Source organism: Rhinoraja longicauda, chromosome 10 (assembly GCF_053455715.1).
Source record: "Rhinoraja longicauda isolate Sanriku21f chromosome 10, sRhiLon1.1, whole genome shotgun sequence".
Lineage (NCBI taxonomy): Eukaryota > Metazoa > Chordata > Chondrichthyes > Rajiformes > Arhynchobatidae > Rhinoraja > Rhinoraja longicauda.
Window position 1 is genome coordinate 55,278,910 of NC_135962.1, and position 25,031 is coordinate 55,303,940.

At 48.1% G+C, this 25,031-nt stretch overlaps 1 protein-coding gene across 2 annotated transcripts in view; it reads left to right on the plus strand.

The window, feature by feature from the left end:
- The window catches only part of adck1 (aarF domain containing kinase 1), a 415,946-nt gene that overhangs the window by 222,298 nt on the left and 168,617 nt on the right, over positions 1–25,031 (plus strand). For both annotated transcript variants that reach the window (XM_078407231.1, XM_078407232.1), the window contains 2 exons: positions 13,941–14,099; positions 16,141–16,257. In XM_078407231.1, coding sequence (XP_078263357.1) covers positions 13,941–14,099; positions 16,141–16,257 — 276 coding nt within the window. The remainder of the gene's footprint in view (positions 1–13,940; positions 14,100–16,140; positions 16,258–25,031) is intronic.

Below are 25,031 nucleotides of genomic sequence, written 5' to 3' on the forward strand. Positions count from 1 at the left end.
CTGCACCTATTGTCTATTGTTTATTGTTTATTGTCTATTGTAAATTGTCCCTCCTGTGTGTAGGACAGTGTTAGTGAGCGGGGATCGCTGGTCGGCACAGACTTGGAGGCCCGAAGGGCCTGTTTCCGCGCTTTATATCTAAACTAAACTCAGCTTAAGGCACCATTAACCAGCATGATGATTTAATGGCTCTAGCTCATGCTGGTTAGCATCCAAACCTTTTTATTGTTCAGTAAATATTATTGAGATATTTATTACATGAGATGTTTTGTGTGGTCTGTTTCTCCACAGCTCTGTGCATTGACAGGCTTTAATTAAATCCTGTTCCATTTGTTCGCGCAATAATCTGAATTTGCCCTGTGTGAAAGAGCAATTTATCGTGATAATTTTGTCATCTTTCGCAAATAGGAAGCTTGCTAATTGTCCCGGATCATTTCAGCAGAGAATTTACTGTTGGGCCTGTGCAGTAACTCTAGACAGCAGCTTCTGCACCTTGTAACTGCACTTGAGTTCAAATTGAAAATGTAATTATATCAAATCAAACCCAATTGCTGGCAGCATAATTGTCCTCCGCCTTGTCTTATTCACTCCTCCTCGGTGTCGTATGAAAAAGCCCAGAAGCGGTTGTTCAGTCCATTTGCTCGATGCTGGTCTTTGTGCCCTATCGGGGCCATGACCTGAGATCAGGTGTGTAGGAAGGAACTGCAGAGGCTGGTTTAAACTGAAGATAGACACGGAAAGCTGGAGTAGCTCAGTGGGTCAGGCATAGGGCAAGGGTGACTTGGACAGGTTGTGTGAGTGGGCGGATACATGGCAGATGCAGTTTAATGTAGATAAGTGTGAGGTTATTCACTTTGGAAGTAAGAATAGAAAGGCAGATTATTATCTGAATGGGTGTCAAGTTAGGAGGAGGGGGAGTTCAACGAGATCTGGGTGTCCTAGTGCATCAGTCAATGAAAGGAAGCATGCAGGTACAGCAGGCAGTGAAGAAAGCCAATGGAATGTTGGCCTTCGTAACAAGAGGAGTTGAGTATAGGAGCAAAGAGGTCCTTCTACAGTTGTACCGGGCCCTGGTGAGACCGCACCTGGAGTACTGTGTGCAGTTTTGGTCTCCAAATTTGAGGAAGGATATTCTTGCTATGGAGGGCGTGCAGCGTAGGTTCACTAGGTTAATTCCCGGAATGGCGGGACTGTCGTATGTTGAAAGGCTGGAGCGATTGGGCTTGTATACACTGGAATTTAGAAGGATGAGGGGGGATCTTATTGAAACATATAAGATAATTAGGGGATTGGACACATTAGAGGCAGATAACATGTTCCCAATGTTGGGAGAGTCCAGAACAAGGGGCCACAGTTTAAGAATAAGGGGTAGCCCATTTAGAACGGAGATGAGGAAGAACTTTTTCAGTCAGAGGGTGGTGAAGGTGTGGAATTCTCTGCCTCAGAAGGCAGTGGAGGCCAGTTCGTTGGATGCTTTCAAGAGAGAGCTGGATAGAGCTCTTAAGGATAGCGGAGTGAGGGGGTATGGGGAGAAGGCAGGAACGGGGTACTGATTGAGAGTGATCAGCCATGATCGCATTGAATGGCGGTGCTGGCTCGAAGGGCTGAATGGCCTACTCCTGCACCTATTGTCTATTGTCTATTGTCTATTGTCCCGTATTAGCCCATACGGGACTGCCCTTGTCCCATATTAGGCCCGACGGTGCTGTAGGCCCGCACAATGTAGGCCCGGTCACTGTAGGCCCGGACACTGTAGGCCCGGACACTGTAGGCCCGCACAATGTAAGCCCGGACACTGTAGGCCCGGTCACTGTAGGCCCGGACACTGTAGTCCCGGACACTGTAGGCCTGGGTGCCCCCTAACGGAGGTTGCGTAGCAACCCGCCTCCCGGTCCAGACGGCCGCCATTGGTGGAACGGGAGCACGTGGCTGCTGAGTGGGTGAGGTCACATGGTGTGTGTGGCGGTAACGTCACCCTTTGTCCCTTATTTGGGAGTGAGGAAGTTGGCAACACTAGTCAGGCAGCATCTCTGGAGAGAAGGAAAGGGTGACCTTTCGGCCCGAGACTCTTTCTTCTAACCCTTAGGTCAGGTCAAACGGTGCGGAAACAGGCCCTTTGATCCATGCAACCCAAGCCAACTTCAGGTTGGGGGCTTCCCGAGGTGCCATGGCCGCCCGCGGTGCACGCCCAGAAGACCCAAACGCTCAACAGGCGTGGAACTTGTCTGAAGGCTCGACGGACCACACGCGGACCCCAGAGGAAGCCGCTGGAGACGTCAGACATGAGGAGTGGGCCGGAAATACCAAGATGGCACCCAACCCAGATGACTATTTGCGTGCTAGCCGCTGAAATATAGAAACGTAGAAAATAGGTGCCGGAGTGGGCCTTTCGGCCCTTCAAGCCAACACCACCATTCACGTGATCATGGCTGATCAACCAAAATCAGTACCCCTTTCCTGCTTTCTTCCCAGAATCCTTTATTCCATTAGCCCTAAGAGCTATATCCAACTCTCTCTTGAAAACATGCAGTGAATCGGCCTCCACTGCCTTCTGTGGCAGAATTCCACAGATTCACAACTCTCTGGGTGAAAACGGAGAGAACAGATCTCCAATCACATATTACAATCGCTCCACATGTTTAAATCTCTTCCTACAGCAACACTTATTCCCTTGGCATGCATCTATACATTGTAAAATGGCTCGATTGTAATCATGTCTAGCCTCCGCGCTGACTGGTTAGCACGCAACAATAGCTTTTCACTGTGCCTCGTTACACGTGACAATAAACTAAACTGAATGGAAGTGAACTGGGTAGGAGGGGTAATGCCTCCGGCGCCTTTAAAGTCAGATAAGTATGGATCTGAACCCTTCTTCAGGCATGCCAACTATTGTCAAAATATGGTTCCATGAATTTCCAGGCAAGAGATGTCACCGGTTGTAAGTTGTTTGGTGATATTGTGAAAAGTGCTTTAGAAATAAAGTGGTTTGATTTGAAGACACATTCCTCTGGCACAATTTGCATCTATTCAGATAGGTAGATAAAGAGTGCAAGTCATACAGTAATTGTCCGAAAGTGCTGGAGTAACACAGCGGATCAGGCAGCGCCTCTGGCGAAAAACGTTGGGCGACGTTTTGGGCCGGGACCGTTCTTCAGACTTCAGTCTTCAGACTCTCTGCATCGGGTAGATGCACCGAGCCGTTTACCCAGCGTTGGGGAATCGAGGACCAGGGGACATAGGTTCAAGGTGAAGGGGAAAAGATTTAATAGGAATCCGAGGGGTAGCTTTTTCCAGACAGAGGGTGACTTTTTTTTAGATTTAGAGATACAGCGCAGAAACAAGCCCTTCGGCCCACCGAGTCCGAGCTGCCCAGCGATCCCCGCACATTAACACCATCCTACGCACACTAGGGACAATTTTTACATTTACCCAGTCAATTAACCTACAAACCTGCACGTCTTTGGAGTGTGGGAGGAAACGAAGATCTCGGAGAGAACCCATGCAGGTCACGGGGAGAACGTACAAACTCCGTACAGACGGCGCCCGTAGTCAGGATCGAACCTGAGTCTCCGGCGCTGCATTCGCTGTAAGGCAGCAACACTACCGCTGCGCCACCGTGCCGCCACGGCACGGGTGGTGGGTGTATGGAACGAGCTGCCAGAGGAGGTGGTCGAGGCTGGGACTATCCCATCGTTTAAGAAACAGTTGGACAGGTACATGGGTAGGACTTGGCTATGGACCAAGCGCAGGCAAGTGGGACTAAGGTAGCTGGGACATTGTTGGCAAGTGTGGACGAGTTGGGCCAAAGGGCCCGTTTCCACACTGTGTCACTCTGTGACTTCAGACTGAAGGAGGGTCCCCGACCCGAAACGTCACCCTCCTTTTTCTCCAGAGACGCTGCCTGAAGCGCTGAGTTACTCCAGCACTTTTTTGTGTCCATCTTTGGCATAAACCAGCATCTGCAGTTCCTTCTTTTTACTCGTTATAATTGACTGTTCAATTACCCGTTACCACATCCTGCCCTCCCCCCCTTTTTGGCCCGAGAGTCACTGTTGCTTGTCTTTTGACAGTCATTTGGTGATCATCTATCACCTTGAGCATCTGCACTGTGTCATCAGGAACTGTTGTGTCTTTGTGATGGAGAATACATTTTTTTTTATCTCAACATTTAAACAGTATTCCCAAACCCGTCGGTTGCAAAAGGATTTTATATAAAAAATGCCTTGGGATGTCAAGAATTTGAATTATTATTAAAACATATGTTTAAAATGCTAAATTTCTAAAAGGGTGTGCAGGAGACAGAGGGAAATCGGGCAGTTTACGTAGCTTGCATGATTCAAAGACAGTGTCGTGGCGGTTTTTAATTTCTCCCTTGAAGATCGCACTTCTAAAGGAAAATCTCCAAATCCCGTGTGTAATTCACTGAAGCAGAGAGAGGAAAGGACTGGATTTCAACCAGGTAGCACCTCCCTCGTAAGTTGGCAAACACAGCTGGGGTAACCCCTTCAGAAATTAGTTGTTTCGAACAAAAGAAATAGAAGCTTTTTGGCCCATCGCCCTTGTTCTACCATTGAGTAAATTAGAAACATGGAAACATAGAAAATAGGTGCAGGAGGAGGCCGTTCGGCCCTTCGAGCCAGCACCGCCATTCATTGTGATCATGGCTGATCATCCACAATCAGTAATCCGTGCCTGCCTTCTCCCCATATCCCTTGATTCCACTAGCCCCTAGAGCTCTATCTAACTCTCTTTTAAATTCATTCAGTGAATTGGCCTCCACTGCCCTCTGTGGCAGGGAATTCCACAAATTCACAACTCTCTGGGTGGAAAGGTTCCTTCTCACCTCAGTTTTAAATGGCCTCCCCTTTATTCTTAGACTGTGTGGCCCCTGGTTCTGGACTCCCCCAACATTGGGAACATTTTTCCTGCATCTAGCTTGTCCAGTCCTTTTATAATTTTATACGTCTCTATAAGATCCTCTCTCATCCTTCTAAACTCCAGTGAATACAAGCGAATACAAGGGAGAAATTCATGGCTGATATGCTCCCTCTTCCCGCACCAACTCCACATCAGTTTCCCTTCATATGCAACGTTAAGAAAGTTACTGGCTTTACCTTGGACTAAACATTATTCCCGTATCATGTATCCGCACACTGTGAATGGTGCGATTGTGATCATGTGTTGTCTTTCCGCAACAAAAGCTGCCCACTGTGCCTTGGTACACGTGACAATCATTTGGAAGACAGACACAAAAAGCTGAAGTAACTCTGCTGGAGTAACTCCTTCATAAGTTAGTTGTTTCGAACAAAAGCAATAGAAGTAGGAGTACACCTTTTGGCCCATTGTCCGTGTCCTGCCATTGAGTACACTCATGGCTGATATTTTCCAACATTAAGAAAGTTACTGGCTTTACCTTGCACTAAACGTTTTTTCCATTCTCATGTATCCACACACTGTAAATGGCTCGATTGTGATCATGTATTGTCTTTTGGCTGACTGGATAGCAGGCAACAAAAGCTGCCCACTGTACACGTGACAATGAACTAAACTGAACTAAAGTTTTAACTATATTGCTGAATGTGTTCAACAACTGAACCTCCGTGGCCTTGCTGGGGAGAGGATTGCAAAGCTTCACTGTGCTCTTGGTTCAAAAAAGACGATCGAGCTCAATGTTCATTTTGAGACGGCGAAACTTTGTTCCAGGTGGCACAGCCAGGGAGGGCGACTGGACCACCTCATGATATCGACCCCGAAACGTCACCCATTCCTTCTCTCCAGAGATGCTGCCCGCCCCGCTGAGTTACTCCAGCATTTTGTGTCTATCTTTGGTTTAAGCCAGCATTTGCAGTTCCTTCATACACGTGGTATTCCAGGTGTGGCCTCACCTGGGCCATGTAAAACTGCAGGTGCTTAAGAGCTAAGGGCAGTACCATGCAGTAACAGGCCCTTCGGGCTTGACGTCAAGTTGAACTGGCCACCTCTGCCTGCTGCACATGATCCGTATCCATCCATCCCCTGCATATCCATGTCACTATTTAAAAGCCGCATCAACGGAAGGGGGCGGGGGGTGGGAAAGAGGGGAAATCACAGAGCAATGGGCAACTTGGGGATGGGATCGCGGGGCTTGGGTCGGCCCGCTGCGGACCTTTCACCATCCGGCGCGGCCTGGAACGTGGCAACTTCAACAGCCTGACCGCGGGAGAAGACGGCAGGGGAAGAGAAAAGAGATTCTGGCCTTCCATCACAGTGAGGAGGTGACTGGAGGAGACTCACTGTGATGGATGTTTCTTTTTTTTTGTTTTATGATTGTGTGTGTTCTTGCTTATTTTTATTGCTCTTATTGTTGGACTGTGGGTAACGGAATTTCGTCCAAAAGGCTTTGGATGACAATAAAGGCGATTCTATTCTATTCTATTCTATTCTATTCTATTCCATTATCCACAGCAGTATTGCGGTTGAGGCTTGAGATCAGATCACCTCTTGGCTTTGACACCAGGAGATCCTCCGCTGCCTCTCTTTAAGCACCGCACAGGCAACTTTAATACCTCCCAACTGGGTGAAATGTAGTTGAATGGTACAGCGTGGAAACAGGCCACCGGCCGGCCCACCGAGTCCGCGCCGACCAGCGATCCCCGCGTACTAACACCATCCCACTACACACACCGGGGGCAATTTTACAATTTCTACCAAAGCCAGTTAACCTACAAACCTGGACGTCTTTGGAGTGTGGGAGGAAACCGGAGCACTCGGGGAAAACCCTCGCAGGTCACGGGGAAGAACGTACAAACTCCGTGCAGACAGCACCCGAGGTCACGGTCTCGTCTGCCGCCTGTCGCTTCTGCGGTGAGGAGGAGACCGTGTACCATTTGTATACAGAGTGCGTGAGGTTACAGCCCCTGTTCCAGTATCTGAAGGGGCTGCTCCTCAAGTTCTGGCTCCATTTTAGCCCTACGCTTTTAATATTTGGGCACCCGGTACAGAGGGGGGAGGGTCAGGAGGGAGGAGGGGGTCTCCCTGTCGGTCTGCTCCTGGGCCTGGCCAAGATGGCCATCCGCGGGTCCAGGCAGCGGGCAGTCGACGGCCTCACAGAAGTCGGCTGCCCACCTCTGTTCCGGGCTTGCGTCCGTGCCCGCGTGTCCCTGGAGAGGGAACACGCGGTGTCCACGGGGACTCTGGAGGCTGGTCCGGGAACGCTGGTCGCCGCGGGGGGTTGAATGTATTGTTGACAGAGATGGCGGGATTTTAATGTGATAATTGTTTAATTTGTAAACTGCCGATACAGGCGGCTTTTGTTTGATCACATTTTGCTTAGTATGTTTGTATGTTTTTCTTTGGAATAAAACTTTTATATATTAAAAAAAAAAAAAAAAAGAGGTCGGGATCGAACCCGGGTCTCTGGCGCTGCAAGGCAGCAACACTACCGCTGCGCCACCGTGCCGCATGCCCGTGCCACCTTGAAGGCCAGAGTCAAATGATTGCCAGGCAACTCTTTGTTCCACACGGGAGTGCCTTCGCTCAGTGCTGTGTGAAGTAGTCGACAATCACACGCTGCTATAAAACGGATTGTGAATCTTGGCCTTTTTGCATTTCCAAATTGCCAGTAATGGTTGATTAAGCCGTGACCTTTAAGAGGGATAGATATTGTCCCAAATCAATGTGCTGGCATAGTCTTCCATAATCTCTATGGCAACAATTTATCACTGTGGTCTGAACAGCAATACTTACTTGTGCAGAGTAACGCACTGTGCAGTCAGTGATCAAAATGAAACAAATATGAATCATATCAGTTGACATCGAAGGGCAGTAATTAAATAATTATTGCCTTATGATCAAACCTGTGGCATTATTTTTCTCTCGTCTGCCTTGACTAGGTGCCAATGGTTTTGTTAGAAGAACTGGTCTCTTCATTACAACCAATGATAGATAATTACACTTAGCCTCCAGCAGTAGTTTGTTGGAGTTACTTGCAAATTTGATTGCTCCCAATTCTTATCTTTGATAGCACATTTAGTTAAGCATTGTTTGCCTTCAGTTATTCAACAGAGATCAAGACACGGATAAGATCCACAGCCAGAGATTTGTGCAATAAAGGATCACCTTAGGGAGGTAACTACAAGCATTGATGAAGGCAAGATGGTGGATACTGAGGTTCAGTTTGAATTTAGTTTATTGTCACGTGCACCGCGGTACAGTGAAGAGTTTTTGTTGCATACTAACCTGTCAGCGGAAGGACAATAACATGGTTACAATCGAGCCGTCCACAATGTACAGACACAGTATAAAGGGAATAACGTGAGTAACGTTTAGTGCAAGGTAAAGCCAGTAAAGTCCGATCAAGGATAGTCCCAGGTCTCCAATGAAGTACATAGAAACACAGAAACATAGAAAATAGGTGCAGGAGTAGGCCATTCGGCCCTTCGAGCCTGCACCGCCATTCAATATGATCATGGCTGATCATCCAACTCAGTATCCCGTACCTGCCTTCTCTCCATACCCCCTGATCCCTTTAGCCACAAGGGCCACATCTAACTCCCTCTTAAATATAGCCAATGAACTGGCCTCAACTACCTTCTGTGGCAGAGAATTCCACAGATTCACCACTCTCTGTGTGAAAAAAAACGTTCTCATCTCGGTCCTAAAAGACTTCCCCCTTATCCTTAAACTGTGACCCCTTGTTCTGGACTTCCCCAACATCGGGAACAATCTTCCTGCATCTAGCCTGTCCAACCCCTTAAGAATTTTGTAAGTTTCTATAAGATCCCCCCTCAATCTTCTAAATTCCAGCGAGTACAAGCCGAGTCTATCCAGTCTTTCTTCATATGAAAGTCCTGCCATCCCAGGAATCAATCTGGTGAACCTTCTCTGTACTCCCTCTATGGCAAGAATGTCTTTCCTCAGATTAGGAGACCAAAACTGTACGCAATACTCCAGGTGTGGTCTCACCAATGCCCTGTACAACTGCAGCAGAACCTCCCTGCTCTTATACTCAAATCCCCTCGCTATGAATGCCAACATACCATTCGCTTTCTTCACTGCCTGCTGCACCTGCATGCCTATTTTCAATGACTGGTGTACCACGACACCCAGGTCTCATTGCATCTCCCCTTTTCCTAATCGGCCACCATTCAGATAATAGTCTGCTTTCCTGTTCTTGCCACTAAAGCGGATAACCTCATTATACTGTGGATAAGTACACGAGAAAGGGAATAATGTGAATCTGTCGGTGTAAGAAAATAACTGCAGATGCTGGTACAAATCGAAGGTATTTATTTCACAAAATGCTGGAGTAACTCAGCAGGTCAGGCAGCATCTCAGGAGAGAAGGAATGGGTGACGTTTCGGGTCGAGTCCCTTCTTCAGACTGAGTGTGACGATTGTGACGCGAGATTGCAGATCCACTTCTGTGACTAGCACACAAAGTGTCGCCCGGGGTGGGCACTATCTTGTCTGCATGAACTTTAATAATTTAATATTCATTTAATCGTTAATATTTGATGAGGCTGGCGGAAGCAGAAGATTAACGCACACGCGATACAAGGCGAGCTGACTAACTGGATCCAAAGATAGACATGTGTAGGAAGCAACTGCAGGTGCTGGCTTACACCGAAGATAGACGAAGACAGAAGTCCAATCAGGTCCAATTAATGGTAGACACAAAACGCTGGAGTAACTCAGCGGGACAGGCAGCATCTCCGGAGAGAAGGAATGGGTGACGTTTCGGGTCGAGACCCTTCTTCAGTCTGAGGAAGGGTCTCGACCCGAAACCATTCCTTCTCTCCAGAGATGTTGCCCGTTCTGCCGAGATGATCCAGCATTTTGTGTCTAGCTGGATCCAAAATTGGCATGGTGATAGGAGGCAGAGGGCAGTGGTGGAAGGATGCTTTTCTGATCTGTGACGAGAAGTGTACTGCAGGGAACAGTGCTGGGATCCTTGTTGTTCGTGATATAGATCAATGACGTGGATGAGAAATGTAGGAGGATGTAGGAAGGATGTGCTTGCCAGAGAGAGAGAGAGCGGAGAAGCTTCACTTGGATGCTGCCTGGATTGGAGGACTTTAGACATGGGAAAAGATTGAGACTGAAGAAGGGTCTCGATCCGAAACGTCACCCATTCCTTCTCTCCAGAGATACTGCCTGACCCGCTGAGTTACTCCAGCTTTTTGTGTCTATCTTTGGGAAATGATTGGATGGGTGGGTTGTGTTGGATTGGAAGGGGGGGGGGGGGTGGAGGGGGGGGGGAGGGAAGGGGTTGGTGCCACGTACGACAGACTGATTGGGAGGGGGGAAGCTGGAAAAGAGAGGCGGGGCAGGACAAGGCCTGGCAAGTGTTAGGTGGAAGGTAGGCACAAATTGCTGGAGCAACTCAACGGGTCAGGCAGCATCTCGGGAGAGAAGGAATGGGTGACGTTTCGGGTCGAGACCCTTCTTCAGACTGAAGTGTTAGGCGGATGCTTGTAAGGGCAGCTAAGGGGAGTAAGTGACAAAGGCTAGAGGGGTAAAGAAAGAAAAACGGTGTCAGATAAGGGGATGTTCATATGTTATAGGAGCAGAATTATTTCATTTGGCCCATCAAGTCTACTCCGCCATTCAATCATGGCTGATCTATTTTTCCTCATCAACCCCATTCTCCTGCCTTCTCCCCATAACCCCTGACACCTATATTAATCAAGAATCTATCTATCTCCGCCTTAAAAATATCTATTGACCTGGCCTCCACTGCCCTCTGTGGCAATGAGTTGCACAAATTCACCCACCCTTTGACTAAAGAAATTCCTCCTCATCTCCTTCCTAAAGGAACGTCCTTTTGTTCTGAGGCTGTGACCTCTGATCCTGGGCTCTCCCACTAGCGGAAACGTCACGTCAACTCTATCCAGGCCTTTCACTCTTCAGGAGAGCGAACGAACTGGAACCTGTTGAGTCCATTGTTGAGTCTGGAAGGCTGGAAAGTGCCAAGTCAGATGATGTTTGGCCGCTTCTCAAATGCACATTAAGCTTCAATGGAATAACGTGTGTGGTTAGTAACAGACCCGTGATATTGAGGGAAATAAAGTGACCACTGGATCTGTGTGTTTGGAAATCAGTCTCAAATTACTTTGCACGCCATCGCAACGTATCCCAATTGTGTCAGGAATTCGCTCTCTGCTCTGCATCTTGTCAGCATATCATGTAAATCAATAAATACGTCTGAAAATGCAATTTAAGCAACAGCAAAAATAAATGCGCTCTGCTGAACATTGTTGAACATTATTCCTCAGAGGTTTCCTGCTGCTGCATTAACTGATCTTAATGTCCTTTACCAAATCTTTCTGTGGATGGCGGCATTGTGAAAGGGTGAACTAAGGCCCTTTCTGTGGATGGAGGCACTGTGAAAGGGTGAACTAAGGCCCTTTCTGTGGATGGAGGCACTGTGAAAGGGTGAACTAAGGCCCTTTCTGTGGATGGAGGCACTGTGAAAGGGTGAACTAAGGCCCTTTCTGTGGATGGAGGCACTGTGAAAGGGTGAACTAAGGCCCTTTCTGTGGATGGCGGCATTGTGAAAGGGTGAACTAAGGCCCTTTCTGTGGATGGCGGCATTGTGAAAGGGTGAACTAAGGCCCTTTCTGTGGATGGAGGCATTGTGAAAGGGTGAACTAAAGCCCTTTCTTCTTCTCAGAATCTCACTGAAATGAAGATTCTTTGCGGCAGTGAAGTTCAGAATGACAGTGAGGGTTGTGGACTGAACGGTGTTATTTAAGGAGAAGAGACTGGCCATGCTCTCTGTATTCAAAGGAAAGGGAAGGTGTCTCAGAGTCCAAGGGTCATACTGCACGGAGACAGGCCCTTCAGTCCAACTTGTCCCATGTCGACCAAGGTGTCCCATTAACGCTAGTCCCATTTGCCCGCATTTGGCCCATGACCTTCTAAACCTTTCCTCGTAGGTTCATAGGTTATAGGAGCACAATTAGGCCATTCGCCCCATCAAGTCCACTCCACCATTCAACTATGGCTGATCTATCTCTCCCTCCCAACCCCATTCACCTGCCTTCTCCCCATAACCCCTGACACCCGTACTAATCAAGAATTTGTCAATCTCCACTGTAAAAATATCCATTGACTTGGCCTCCACAGCCTTCGGTGGCAATGAATTCTCTCCACATCCACTCTATCCAGACCTTTCACTATTCAGTATGCTGCAATTGAGGTTCCCCCCATCATCTTTCTAAAAACATAGAAAATAGGTGCAGGAGTAGGCCATTCGGCCCTTCGAGCCAGCGCCGCCATTCAATATGACCATGAAACTAGGATTAAGAATTGGAAATATTTAATTTCAGGATTGTTTTGATACCCCTAAAAAGAATTTAATAAGAAATTAGCCGGAAGTGTTTCCTTCTTGTCTCCAGGTTTTCTTCTTTCTTTCTTTCTTTCCTTTTTTAAAAATTTTTATTTAAAAAAAAAAATCTTTCATCTCCTCCTTTTTCCTCTTTTTTCTAACTGGGGGTGGGGGGAAGGGGGTTGTGGGTGGGGAGATAATACAGAACAATACAAGTATAATCGAATTTAAAATGTATAATTGAACCATCGCGTACTATGAGTTCATACATGTATTTGTTTTGTTAAAATTTAAATAAAATTAATTAAAATATGACCATGGTTGATCCTCCAAAATCAGTACCTGTTTTTTCCCCCTATCCCTTGATTCCGTGAGCCACAAGAACTAAATCTAATTCTCTCTTGAAAACATCCAGTGAATTGGCCTCCACTGCATTCTGTGGCAGAGAATTCCACTCTAAACTGCAGTGTGTACAGGTTAATCCCGAATCACACTGTATGTTAACCCAATCAATCCTGGGATCTTGCTCATAAAATTCAAAACTTCCTTGAAAAAATGAATAAATGTGCCATAAATTGGTAAAGGGGAAACATAGAAACATAGAAACATAGAAAATAGGTGCAGGAGTAGGCCATTCGGCCCTTCGAGTCTGCACCGCCATTTAATATGATCATGGTTGACCATCCAGCTCAGTATCCCGTACCTGCCTTCTCTCCATACCCCCTGATCCCTTTAGCCACAACAGCCACATCGAACTCCCTCTTAAATATAGCCAATGAACTGGCCTCAACTACCTTCTGTGGCAGAGAATTCCACAGATTCACCACTCTCTGTGTGAAAAAAAACGTTCTCATCTCGGTCCTAAAAGACTTCCCCCTTATCCTTAAACTGTGACCCCTTGTTCTGGAGTGGTGTCATCAGGGGTCATCAACATCGACGGTCACTTGAAGTGAGTACCACTGTCCTCCCTTTATGCGTGACTTTGTTTAAGGTGGGGAGACTGGTGCACAGACAGCCATCACACGGTCCTTGACAGATCTGGGTCAGGATCCAGTGGCATGGAGCCCAAAACGACCGGGGACCCTTTTTTTTAGATTTTTAGATTTAGAGATACAGCGCGGAAACAGGCCCTTCGGCCCACCGGGTCCGCGCCGCCCAGCGATCCCCGCACATTAACACTATCCTACACACACTGGGGACAATTTTTACATTTTTTACCCAGTCAATTAACCTACATACCTGTACGTCTTTGGAGTGTGGGAGGAAACCGAAGATCTCGGAGAAAACCCACGCAGGTCACGGGGAGAACGTGCAAACTCCGTATAGACGGCTCCCATAGTCAGGATCGAACCTGAGTCTCCGGCGCTGCATTCGCTGTAAGGCAGCAACTCTACCGCTGCGCCACCGTGCCGCACTCTGCAGCAGGCTTCATCCGCCTTCCCAGCCGTTGTGACCGCTCCACTAAAGTCAGCCGTCATCCTCCTCCGCCTATTCCACCGTTGAGGTCGGTCCTGGAGTACTGGATGGACTGTCGGTGGGGGGGGGGGGGAGTAGAGGGTTGTCATCAGGTTCCATGTTGCTGTGGAGAGTCCAGACCTGACTCCGCCTGTAATGCCGCCTGTTGTTGACAGGTCCTGGTCCACGGCGTGTCCTGGCTGTTCCCTGACTTCAGCTTTGCCTGGCTGGTTGATGAAACGAAGAAGAACGTGCCACTGGAGCTGGACTTCCTGAAGGAAGGACACAACACGGAGGTGGTGGCTGAGATGTTCAAACACTTCCACTTTCTTAAGGTACAACATTTATTTGAGATTTTTAGAGTCATCGAATCCGACCAGCACGGAAACAAGCCCTTTGGCCCCACCTGCCCAGGCCGACCAAGGTGCCACACCTCAGCCGTTCCCTTTTCACAAGTTAATAAGTTCTCAGAGCAGAATTAAGCCATTCGGCCCATCAAGTCTGCTCCACCATTCAATCATGGCTGATCTATCATTCCCTCTCAAACTCATTCTCCCCATAACCCCTGACACCCGTACTAATCAAGAATCTGTCAAGATCCGCCTTAAAAATATCTATTGATGGCTTCCACAGCCTTCTGTGGCAATGAATTCCACAGATTCGCCACCCTCTGACTAAAGAAATTCCTCCCCATCTCCTTTCTAAAGGTACGTCCTTTTACTCTGAGGCTGTGACCTCTAGTCCTGGACTCTCCCACTGGTGGAAACATTCTCTCCACGTTCATTCTATCCAGGGCTTCCACTGTTCAGTAAGTTTCAATGAGATCCCCTCCCCCCTCATCCAGGACCAGGTCAGATCCCTCAGACTTTCCAACTGCAGAGGACAAAAAAACTGTACAGCACAGGAACAGGCCCTTTGGTCCACAGACAATAGACAGTAGACAATAGGTGCAGGAGGAGGCTATTTGGCCCTTCGAGCCAGCACCGCCATTCAATGTGATCATGGCTGATCATTCTCAACCAGTACCCCGTTCCTGCCTTCTCCCCATACCCCCTGACTCCGCTATCCTTAGGAGCTCTATCCAGCTCTCTCTTGAATGCATTCAGAGAATTGGCCTCCACTGCCTTCTGAGGCAGAGAATTCCACAGATTCACAACTCTCTGACTGAAAAAGTTTTTCCTCATCTCCGTTCTAAATGGCCTACCCCTTATTCTTAAACTGTGGCCCCTGGTTCTGGACTCCCCCAACATTGGGAACATGTTTCCTGCCTCTAACGTGTCCAACCCCATAATAATCTTATATGTTTTGATAAGATCCCCTCTCATCCTTCTAAATTCCAGTGTATACAAGCCTCGTCGCTCCAGTCTTTCAACATATGACAGTCCCGCCATTCCGGGAATTAACCTAGTGAACCTACGCTGCACGCCCTCAATAGCAAGAATATCCTTCCTCAAATTTGGAGACCAAACCTGCACACAGTACTCCAGGTGCAGTCTCACTAGGGCCCTGTACAACTGCAGAAGGACCTCGTTGGTCCTATACTCAACTCCTCTTGTTATGAAGGCCAACATTCCATTGGCTTTCTTCACTGCCTGCTGTACCTGCATGCTTGCTTTCAGTGACTGATGCACGAGGACACCCAGATCTCGTTGAACGTCCCCTTTTCCTAACTTGCCACCATTCAGATAATAATCTGCCTTCCTGTTCTTACCACCAAAGTGGATAACCTCACACTTATCCACATTAAACTGCATCTGCCATGCATCCGCCCACTCACACAACCTGTCCAAGTCACCCTGCAACCTCATAGCATCTTCCTCACAGTTCACACTACCACCCAGCTTTGTATCATCTGCAAATTTGCTAATGGTACTTTTAATCCCTTCATCCGAGTCATTAATGTATATTGTAAATAGCTGCGGTCCCATCACCGAGCCTTGCGGTACCCCACTAGTCGGACATATCTACCATCCATCTGCACTTAACTGTCATGGTGCAGGAGAGATATATTCATATGGTCAGCTCCAGCCAGTTTAGCTTCGAGATACAGCATGGAAACAGGCCCTTCGGCCCATTGAGTCTGTGCCGGCCAGCAATACACCAGTTCTATCCTGCATTAGGGCCAATTTACAGGAGGCAACTACCCTACAAACATTGCATGTGGAGGAAACCAGAGCACCCGGAGACAACACACATGGTCACAGAGAGAATGTGCAAACTGTGTACAGACAGGATCAAGCCCGGATCTCTGTCACTGAGCAACCCTTAACCATGATGTCATTCTGGGTCAGGGCCTGCGTGAAACTAAGATTATTAACGTTGGTTGTAGCACCAGTGACAACGGCCTCTCGCTTGTCTTGTGTTTTCACCCCGTAGGTGCCTAAAATTCACTGGGACCTGTCGACCAGCCGAGTCCTGGCCATGGAGTTCATGGAAGGAGGCCATGTGAATGACAGAGAATACATGAGGCAAAATGGCATCAACGTGAATGAGGTGAGGGTTGTTTGCCTCATGCCGTTGAGGAAGGAGGGGGGGGGTGGGGTGCTCCATCAGATGGGGCCATTGCTGAGGAAGGAACTGCGGACGTGTATGAAGGAACTGTTGAGTATAGGAGCAAAGAGGTCCTTCTGCAGTTGTACAGGGCCCTAGTGAGACCGCACCTGGAGTACTGTGTGCAGTTTTGGTCTCCAAATTTGAGGAAGGATATTTTTGCTATTGAGGGCGTGCAGCGTAGGTTCACTAGGTTAATTCCCGGAATGGCGGGACTGTCGTATGTTGAAAGGCTGGAGCAATTAGGCTTGTATACACTGGAATATAGAAGGATGAGGGGGGATCTTATTGAAACATATAAGATAATTAGGGGATTGGACACATTTGAGGCAGGAAACATGTTCCCAATGTTGGGGGAGTCCAGAACAAGAGGCCACAGTTTAAGAATAAGATGTAGGCCATTTAGAACGGAGATGAGGAAGAACTTTTTCAGTCAGAGAGTGGTGAAGGTGTGGAATTCTCTGCCTCAGAAGGCAGTGGAGGCCAGTTCGTTGGATGCTTTCAAGAGAGAGCTGGATAGAGCTCTTAAGGATAGCGGAGTGAGGGGGTATGGGGAGAAGGCAGGAACGGGGTATTGATTGAGAGTGATCAGCCATGATCGCATTGAATGGCGGTGCTGGCTCGAAGGGCTGAATGGCCTACTCCTGCACCTATTGTCTATTGTCTATAACTGCGGATGCTGCTTTAAACCGAGGATAGACACAAAAAGCTGGAGTAACTCAGCGGGACAGGCAGCATCTCCGGAGAGAAGGAATGGGTGACGTTTTGGGTCGGAACCCTTCTTCAGACACAGTCCTTGAGTCTGCAGAAGGGTTCCGACCCGAAACGTCACCCATTCCTTCTCTCCAGAGGTGCTGCCTCGCCCGCTGAGTTACTCCAGCATTTTGTGTCTATCTTTGGGATTATTGCCTAATCTTTTTTAAATGTAGTTAATGAGGCGTTGCTGACAAGGCCAGCATTTTATTGCCCAACACAAACTGCCTTCAAACTGAATAGCTTTCATAGTTGGATAGCTGTACAAAACTTTAAAAGTTCTAAGTTTACTTAATTATTTCGTTTAGTTTAGTTTAGAGATACAATGCGGAAACAGGACCTTCGGCCCACCGATTCTGCACCGACCAGCGATTCCCGCACACTAACACTTTCCTACAAACGTTAAGCACAATTTTTACCAAGCCAATTCACCTACAAACCTGCACGTCTTTGGAGCGTGGGAGGAAACCGAAGATCTCGGGGAAAACAAACGCAGGTCACGGGGAGAACGTACAAACTCCGTACAGACAGCGCCCGTAGTCGGGATCGAACCCAGGACTCTAGCGCTAGGTCAGGCAGCAACTCTACCGGAGGCTGGGACTCTATGCGATGGAGTAAAGGAGAATGAGGGGTGATCTTATAGAGACGTATAAAATTATGAAAGGACTGGACAAGCTAGATGAAGGAAAAATGTTCCCAATGTTCCCAAAACACCATCCTGGAAAGTTTCCAGTCAGGTTTCAGAGCCCACCACAGCACAGAGTCTGCCTTGTTGAAGGTACACAACGACCTGCTTCTCGCCATCGACACCGGCGACTGTGCAATCCTGCTCCTTCTCGACCTCAGCGCAGCGTTCGATACAGTGGACCACACCATCCTTATTGACCGTCTCCGGTACGCGGTTGGCATTGATGGCACTGCCCTGAGCTGGTTCGCTTCGTACCTCAAAGATAGGAGTTTCGCCATCAACATAGGCAGTTATTCCTCTGCTCCAGCTAGCCTCTCCTGCGGAGTTCCACAAGGCTCCATCCTAGGCCCCATTCTCTTCTCTCTTTACATGCTCCCCCTTGGCCAAATCATTCAAAGGCACGGCATTTCTTTCCACTGCTATGCCAATGACACTCAGCTTTACCTCCCCCTGAAACCCAACAACCAGTCAAATTTAAACAGCCTCTTACACTGCCTTGAGGACATAAAATGTTGGATGGCACAGAACTTCCTCCAATTAAATGAGAGCAAGTCTGAGGTCATCCTATTCGGCCCCCCCGACTCCATCAAATCGATAACAGGCAGTCTTGGAAGCCTATCCTGCCTAGTCAAACCGCATGTCAAAAACCTCGGCATGATATTTGACTCTGCATTAAAATTTGACAAGCAAGTCAACGCTGTGGTAAAAGCCAGCTTCTTCCAACTTCGAACCATAGCTAAAATCAAACCTTTCCTCCAATTCGACGACACAGAAAAAATCATTCACGCTTTCATTTCCTCCCACCTAGACTACTGGAACTCCCTATACACTGGGATCAGCCAATCTTCCCTGTCCCGCCTGCAACTGGTCCAAAACGCCGCAGCGAGACTCCTGACGGGTACCCGTAAAAGGGACCACATCACCCCGATTCTGGCCTCTCTCCACTGGCTCCCTGTACGGTACAGAATCAACTTCAAGCTCCTCCTATTCACATATAAAGCCCTAAATGGACATTCCCCCCCCTACATCAAAAATCTTCTAACCCACCTCTCTAACTCCAGGTCCCTCAGGTCGGCCGACTTGGGGCTACTGACTATCCCGCGGTCTAGGCTTAAGCTCAGAGGTGACCGCGCTTTTGCGGTTGCAGCTCCTAGACTGTGGAACAGCATCCCTCTCCCCATCAGAACTGCCCCCTCCATCGACTCCTTTAAGTCCAGGCTCAAAACCTATTTCTACTCCCTAGCGTTTGAGGCTCATTGAGGAGGCGCTGTGAACTGTTCTGTATGTGCTGTTAGGTTTGCGTGCCACTGTATGTTTCATTTTTTCCTTAGTACCTAATCAGATGTACAGCACTTTGGTCAACGTGGGTTGGTTTTAAATGTGCTATACAAATAAAATTGACTTGACTTGACTTGAATGTTGGGAGAGTCCAGAACCGGGGGCCACACAGCCTAAGAATAAAGGGGAGGCCATTTAAAACTGAGGTGAGAAAAAACTTTTTCACCCAGAGAGTTGTGAAATTGTGGAATTCTCTGCCACAGAAGGCAGTGGAGGCCAATTCACTGAATGAATGTAATAGATAGAACTCTAGGGGCTAGCGGATACAAGGAATATGGGGAGAAGGCAGGCACAGGTTACTGATTGTGGATGATCAGCCATGATCACAATGAATGGTGGTGCTGGCTCGAAGGGCCAAATGGCCTCCTCCTGCACCTATTTTCTATGTTTCTATGAATAGATCGGGTAGACACACAGTTTCTTGCCCAGAATAGGGGAATCGAGAACCAGAGGATATGGGTTTAAGATGAGGGGGGGGGGGGGGGGTAAAGATTTAATAGCAGCCTGAGGGGTAACCTTGTCACACTAAGGGTGGTGGGTGTATGGAACGAGCTGCCGTAGTTGAGGTAGGTACTATCGCTGCGTTTAAGAAACATTTAGACAGGTACATGGATAGGACAAGTTTAGAGGGATATGGGCAAAACACAGGCAGGTGGGGCTAGTGTTGACGGGTATGTTGGCCGGTTATGGGCAAGTTGGGCCGAAGGGCCTGTTTCTATAGATTCTATAACTCTACGAAATGTGGGGGGGGGCAAGTTTCTTAACAGGTGGGTGCCTGGAACACGTTGCCAGGAAGTAGTAACATTTAAGAGGCTTTTAGATAGGACCATGAATATGCAGGGAGTGGAAAGATATGGATCATTTGCAAACAGAGATGAGTATCACCTGGCATCATGTTCGGCACAGATCTTCAAATTGATGTTTGAAAACGCACACAACAGATTCAGGAACTGTTTCTTCCCAGCTGTTATCATAGAAACATAGAAAATAGGTGCAGGAGTAGGCCATTCGGCCCTTCGAGCCTGCACCGCCATTCAATATGATCATGGCTGATCATCCAACTCAGTATCCTGTACCTGCCTTCTCTCCATACCCCCTGATCCCTTTAGCCACAAGGGCCACATCTAACTCCCTCTTAAATATAGCCAATGAACTGGCCTCAACTACCTTCTGTGGCAGAGAATTCCACAGATTCACCACTCTGTGTGAAAAAAAACGTCCTCATCTCGGTCCTAAAAGACTTCCCCCTTATCCTTAAACTGTGACCCCTTGTTCTGGACTTCCCCAACATCGGGGACAATCTTCCTGCATCTAGCCTGTCCAACCCCTTAAGAATTTTGTAAGTTTCTATAAGATCCCCCCTCATTCTTCTAAATTCCAGCGAGTACAAGCCGAGTCTATCCAGTCTTTCTTCATATGAAAGTCCTGCCATCCCAGGAATCAATCTGGTGAACCTTCTCTGTACTCCCTCTATGGCAAGAATGTCTTTCCTCAGATTAGGAGACCAAAACTGTACGCAATACTCCAGGTGCGGTCTCACCAATGCCCTGAACAACTGCAGCAGAACCTCCCTGCTCCTATACTCTCGGCCTCTCTGACCTCTTCACAGGAATGAAAACTGCCACCTGCTCTCTGGACCCCATCCCCTCCAGCTTTGTCAAGGCCTGCCTTCCTACTCTCTCTCCACTTATCACTGCAACAATAAACTCCTCCCTGTCCACTGGCATCGTCCCGCCTTCCCTCAAAATCGCTGCTGTCACCCCTATTCTGAAAAAACCTGGACTCAACCCTGACACCCCAAACAACTTCAGGCCAATCTCCAACCTACCCTTTCTGTCCAAAGTTTTGGAACGCGCTGTAGCTTCTCAACTCAAACATCACCTCTCTACCAATAACCTCTATGAAACATTCCAATCCAGATTCCGCTCCAACCACAGTACTGAAACTGCGCTCCTCAAAATCACCAACGACCTTTTCCTCTCCTCTGACGCTGGCAATCTCAACATCCTCATCCTACTCGACCTCAGCGCCGCCTTTGACACCATAAATCACTCCATCCTCCTTACCCGACTTGAAACCACCTTTAACATCACCGGCACAGCCCTATCCTGGATCAAATCATACCTCTCCGACAGGCACCAGTTCATCTCCATTAGTAACTGCAAATCCCCCACCGCTCCCCTCCCCCAAGGTGTCCCCCAATGTTCAGTTCTTGGCCCCCTCCTCTTCATCCTGTACCTGTTCCCCCTTGGTCAATTAATCCGCCGTCATGGTCTCCAATTCCACTGCTTCGCCGATGATATCCAGCTCCTCATCTCCACCAAGTCAATCTCCACCACCACACACTCTACCCTGACAAACTGCATCACTGAAATAAAATCTTGGCTTCAATTCAATTTCCTCAAACTCAACTGCGACAAATCTGAAATCATTATCATTGGACCAAAAACGCTCACCAAATCCACCCACAACTTCACCCTCAATATTGATGGTTTCCCAGTATCCACCTCCCCTCACATCCGGAATCTTGGAATCATCTTTGATCAAACCCTCTCCTTCGACAAACACATCAAACACATCACCATGACAGCCTTCTTCCACCTCAAAAACATCGCCCGTCTCCGTCCATCCCTCTCCTCCACAGCTGCAGAAACCCTCATCCACGCCTTCATCACCTCCCGTCTGCAACAGCCTCACCCTCAAAAATGGTTCACCCTCAAAAATCATCAACAAACTCCAACACATCCAGAACTCCGCTGCCCGTCTACTCACCCACTCCCCGATCCGTGACCATATCACCCCCGTCCTTTACAAGCTCCACTGGCTCCCCATCCCCCAGAGAATCCAGTACAAAATCCTACTCATGACCTACAAAGCCCTCCATAACCTGGCCCCATCCTACCTGACCGACCTCCTCCACAGACACACTCCCACCTGCACCCTCTGCTCTGCTGCTGCCAATCTCCTGTCCCCCCCCATCCGGACCAAACTCAGATCCTGGGGGGATAGGGCTTTCTCCATCGCTGCTCCCACCCTCTGGAACTCACTACCCCAAAGTGTCAGAGACTCCTCCTCACTCACCACATTCAAAACATCACTGAAGTCTCACCTGTTCAGCACTGCCTTCAACCACTGAAGGTCACCTCACCTTCTTTTTCCTTTTCTCTTTGTTTACTTATTTATCTATTTATTTTCTTTTATGTTTTAGTAAACCTTGTAAAGCGTCTTTGAGTGTTTAGAAAAGCGCTATATAAATGTAATGCATTATTATTATTATTATTATTATACTCAGGCAACTGAACCATCCACAGTGTACAGATCTAGGATGAAAGGTATAATGTCTAATGGAAGGTAAAGTCCAGTAAAGTCCGACTAAAGATAGCCCAAAGGTCTCCAATCAGGTAGATGTGTCAGGACTGCTCTCTAGTTGGTGAAAGGGTGGTTCAGTTGCTTGATTACAGCTGGGAAGACAATAGTAAACCTGAACGTCTGACCCCCCCTCCCCTCCAGTGTGGAAGGCGTACAACACTGTTCAGGCCCCCTTCAGACCCCCCCTGTGTCTGACACAGTAACACAAATAGTGTTATATTTTGGGGAGCACTCATCAGGTCGAGCGGTATCCATGAGGAAAGAGATCTGAGCCAAGGAGTCTTCATCCGAACAGGAGAAATGAGAAAATAAATGGATAGTTTAGTGAAAAGTGGCGCAGCGGTAGAGTTGCTGCCTTACAACGCTGGAGACCCGGGTTCGATCCTGACAAAGGGTGCTGTCTGTACGGAGTTTGCACGTTCTTTCCGTGACCCGTGTGGGTTTTCACCGGGATCTCCGGTTTCCCCCCTCACTCCAAAGACGTACAGGTTTGCAGCCTAGTTGGGTTGGTACAAATGTAAATTGCCCCTGGTGTGTCGGGCAGTGCTAGTGTGTGGGGATCGCTGGTTGGGGCGGACTCGGTGGGCCGAACGGCCAGCTTCCTTCCGCACTGTATCTCTAAACTAAACTAAGCTAAACTAAACTAAACTATCAAAGTGCCTTTCCTTTTAAAGGCCCTATTGCTCCACTGGGTGGAAGTCAAGGGTTTTGAGTAAGAACAAGAGAGTGTACTGTCCAGTATTTATTCCTTGGCCAAATTCACTGGATGTTTTCAAGAGAGAGTTAGACACAGCTCTATGGCTAACGAAACCAAGGCATATGGGGAGAAAGCAGGAACGGGGTACTGATTTTAGATGATCAGCCATGAACATATTGAATGGTGGTGCTGGCTCAAAGGGCCGAATGGCCTACTCCTGCACCTATTTTCTATGTTTCTATTGTATAGGATAGTGCTAGGGTATGGGCTGATCGCTGGCCAGCATGAACTTGATGGACCGAAGGACCTGTTTCCGCGCTGTATTTCTAAAGTCAGTCACGGTGGCGCAGGGGTAGAGTTGCTGCCTTACAGTGAATGTAGCGCCGGAGACCCGGGTTCGATCCCGACTATGGGCGCCGTCTGTACGGAGTTTGTACGTTCTCCCCGTGACCTGCGTGGGTTTTCTCCGAGATCTTCGGTTTCCTCCCACACTCCAAAGACGTACAGTGAAGAAAGCCAATGGAATGTTGGCCTTCATAACAAGAGGAGTTGAGTATTGGAGCAAAGAGGTCCTTCTACAGTTGTACCGGGCCCTGGTGAGACCGCACCTGGAGTACTGTGTGCAGTTTTGGTCTCCAAATTTGAGGAAGGATATTTTTGCTATTGAGGGCGTGCAGCGTAGGTTCACTAGGTTAATTCCCGGAATAGCGGGACTGTCGTATGTTGAAAGGCTGGAGCAATTAGGCTTGTATACACTGGAATATAGAAGGATGAGGGGGGATCTTATTGAAACATATAAGATAATTAGGGGATTGGACACATTAGAGGCAGGAAACATGTTCCCAATGTTGGGGGAGTCCAGAACAAGGGGCCACAGTTTAAGAATAAGGGGTAGGCCATTTAGAACGGAGATGAGGAAGAACTTTTTCAGTCAGAGAGTGGTGAAGGTGTGGAATTCTCTGCCTCAGAAGGCAGTGGAGGCCAGTTCGTTGGATGCTTTCAAGAGAGAGCTGGATAGAGCTCTTAAGGATAGCGGAGTGAGGGGGTATGGGGAGAAGGCAGGAACGGGGTACTGATTGAGAGTGATCAGCCATGATCGCATTGAATGGCGGTGCTGGCTCGAAGGGCTGAATGGCCTACTCCTGCACCTATTGTCTATTGTCTATTGTCTATTGTTTGTAGGTTAATTGGCTTGGTAAATGTAAAAATTGTCCCTAGTGGGTGTAGGTGTAGGATAGTGTCAATGTGCGGGGATCGCTGGTCGGCGCGGACCCGGTGGACCGAAGGGCCTGTTTCCGTGCTGTATCTCTAAAGCCTAAATTCTGATTAATAGTCTAGAAACGCGAGCTCCAGGACAATAAACACGAGGCAGTGGAAAGCATGTGGGTTTGGAAACCCTCCTTGTTTAAGATTCACGACACTTTCCTCGTGCTCCTGGGCCAGTGTTGAAACAGTTAACCGAAGGATTGGAGTTGTAAGGTAGAGTTACGGATGCCAAGAGAGAGACAGACAAGTGAATGTTTCGGGTGGGCACCCATGGCCACAGCTCTGCTCTGCATTTTCGTGTCTTGCTTTCTGTTTCACTCGCCTGCATTTTTCATTTCATCTCAACTCGAATATTGAATCAGGCTTCACTCTATGGAATGGATGCTTCGGCAAGCTGTCATTCAATGGGACTTTCAACATGTGGAATTGAATTGAATTGAATACTTTATTGTCACATGTGACAAGTCGCAGCAAAATTATTTGCTTGCGTACCCGAGGTATGCAAATAGTCGCCACGTGAAGGGCGCGGACAAAAGCTACAGGGCAAGATTAGCAAGTCTGCTGATGATACAAAAGTTAGTGGTTTTCCAGACAGTGAAGATGGTT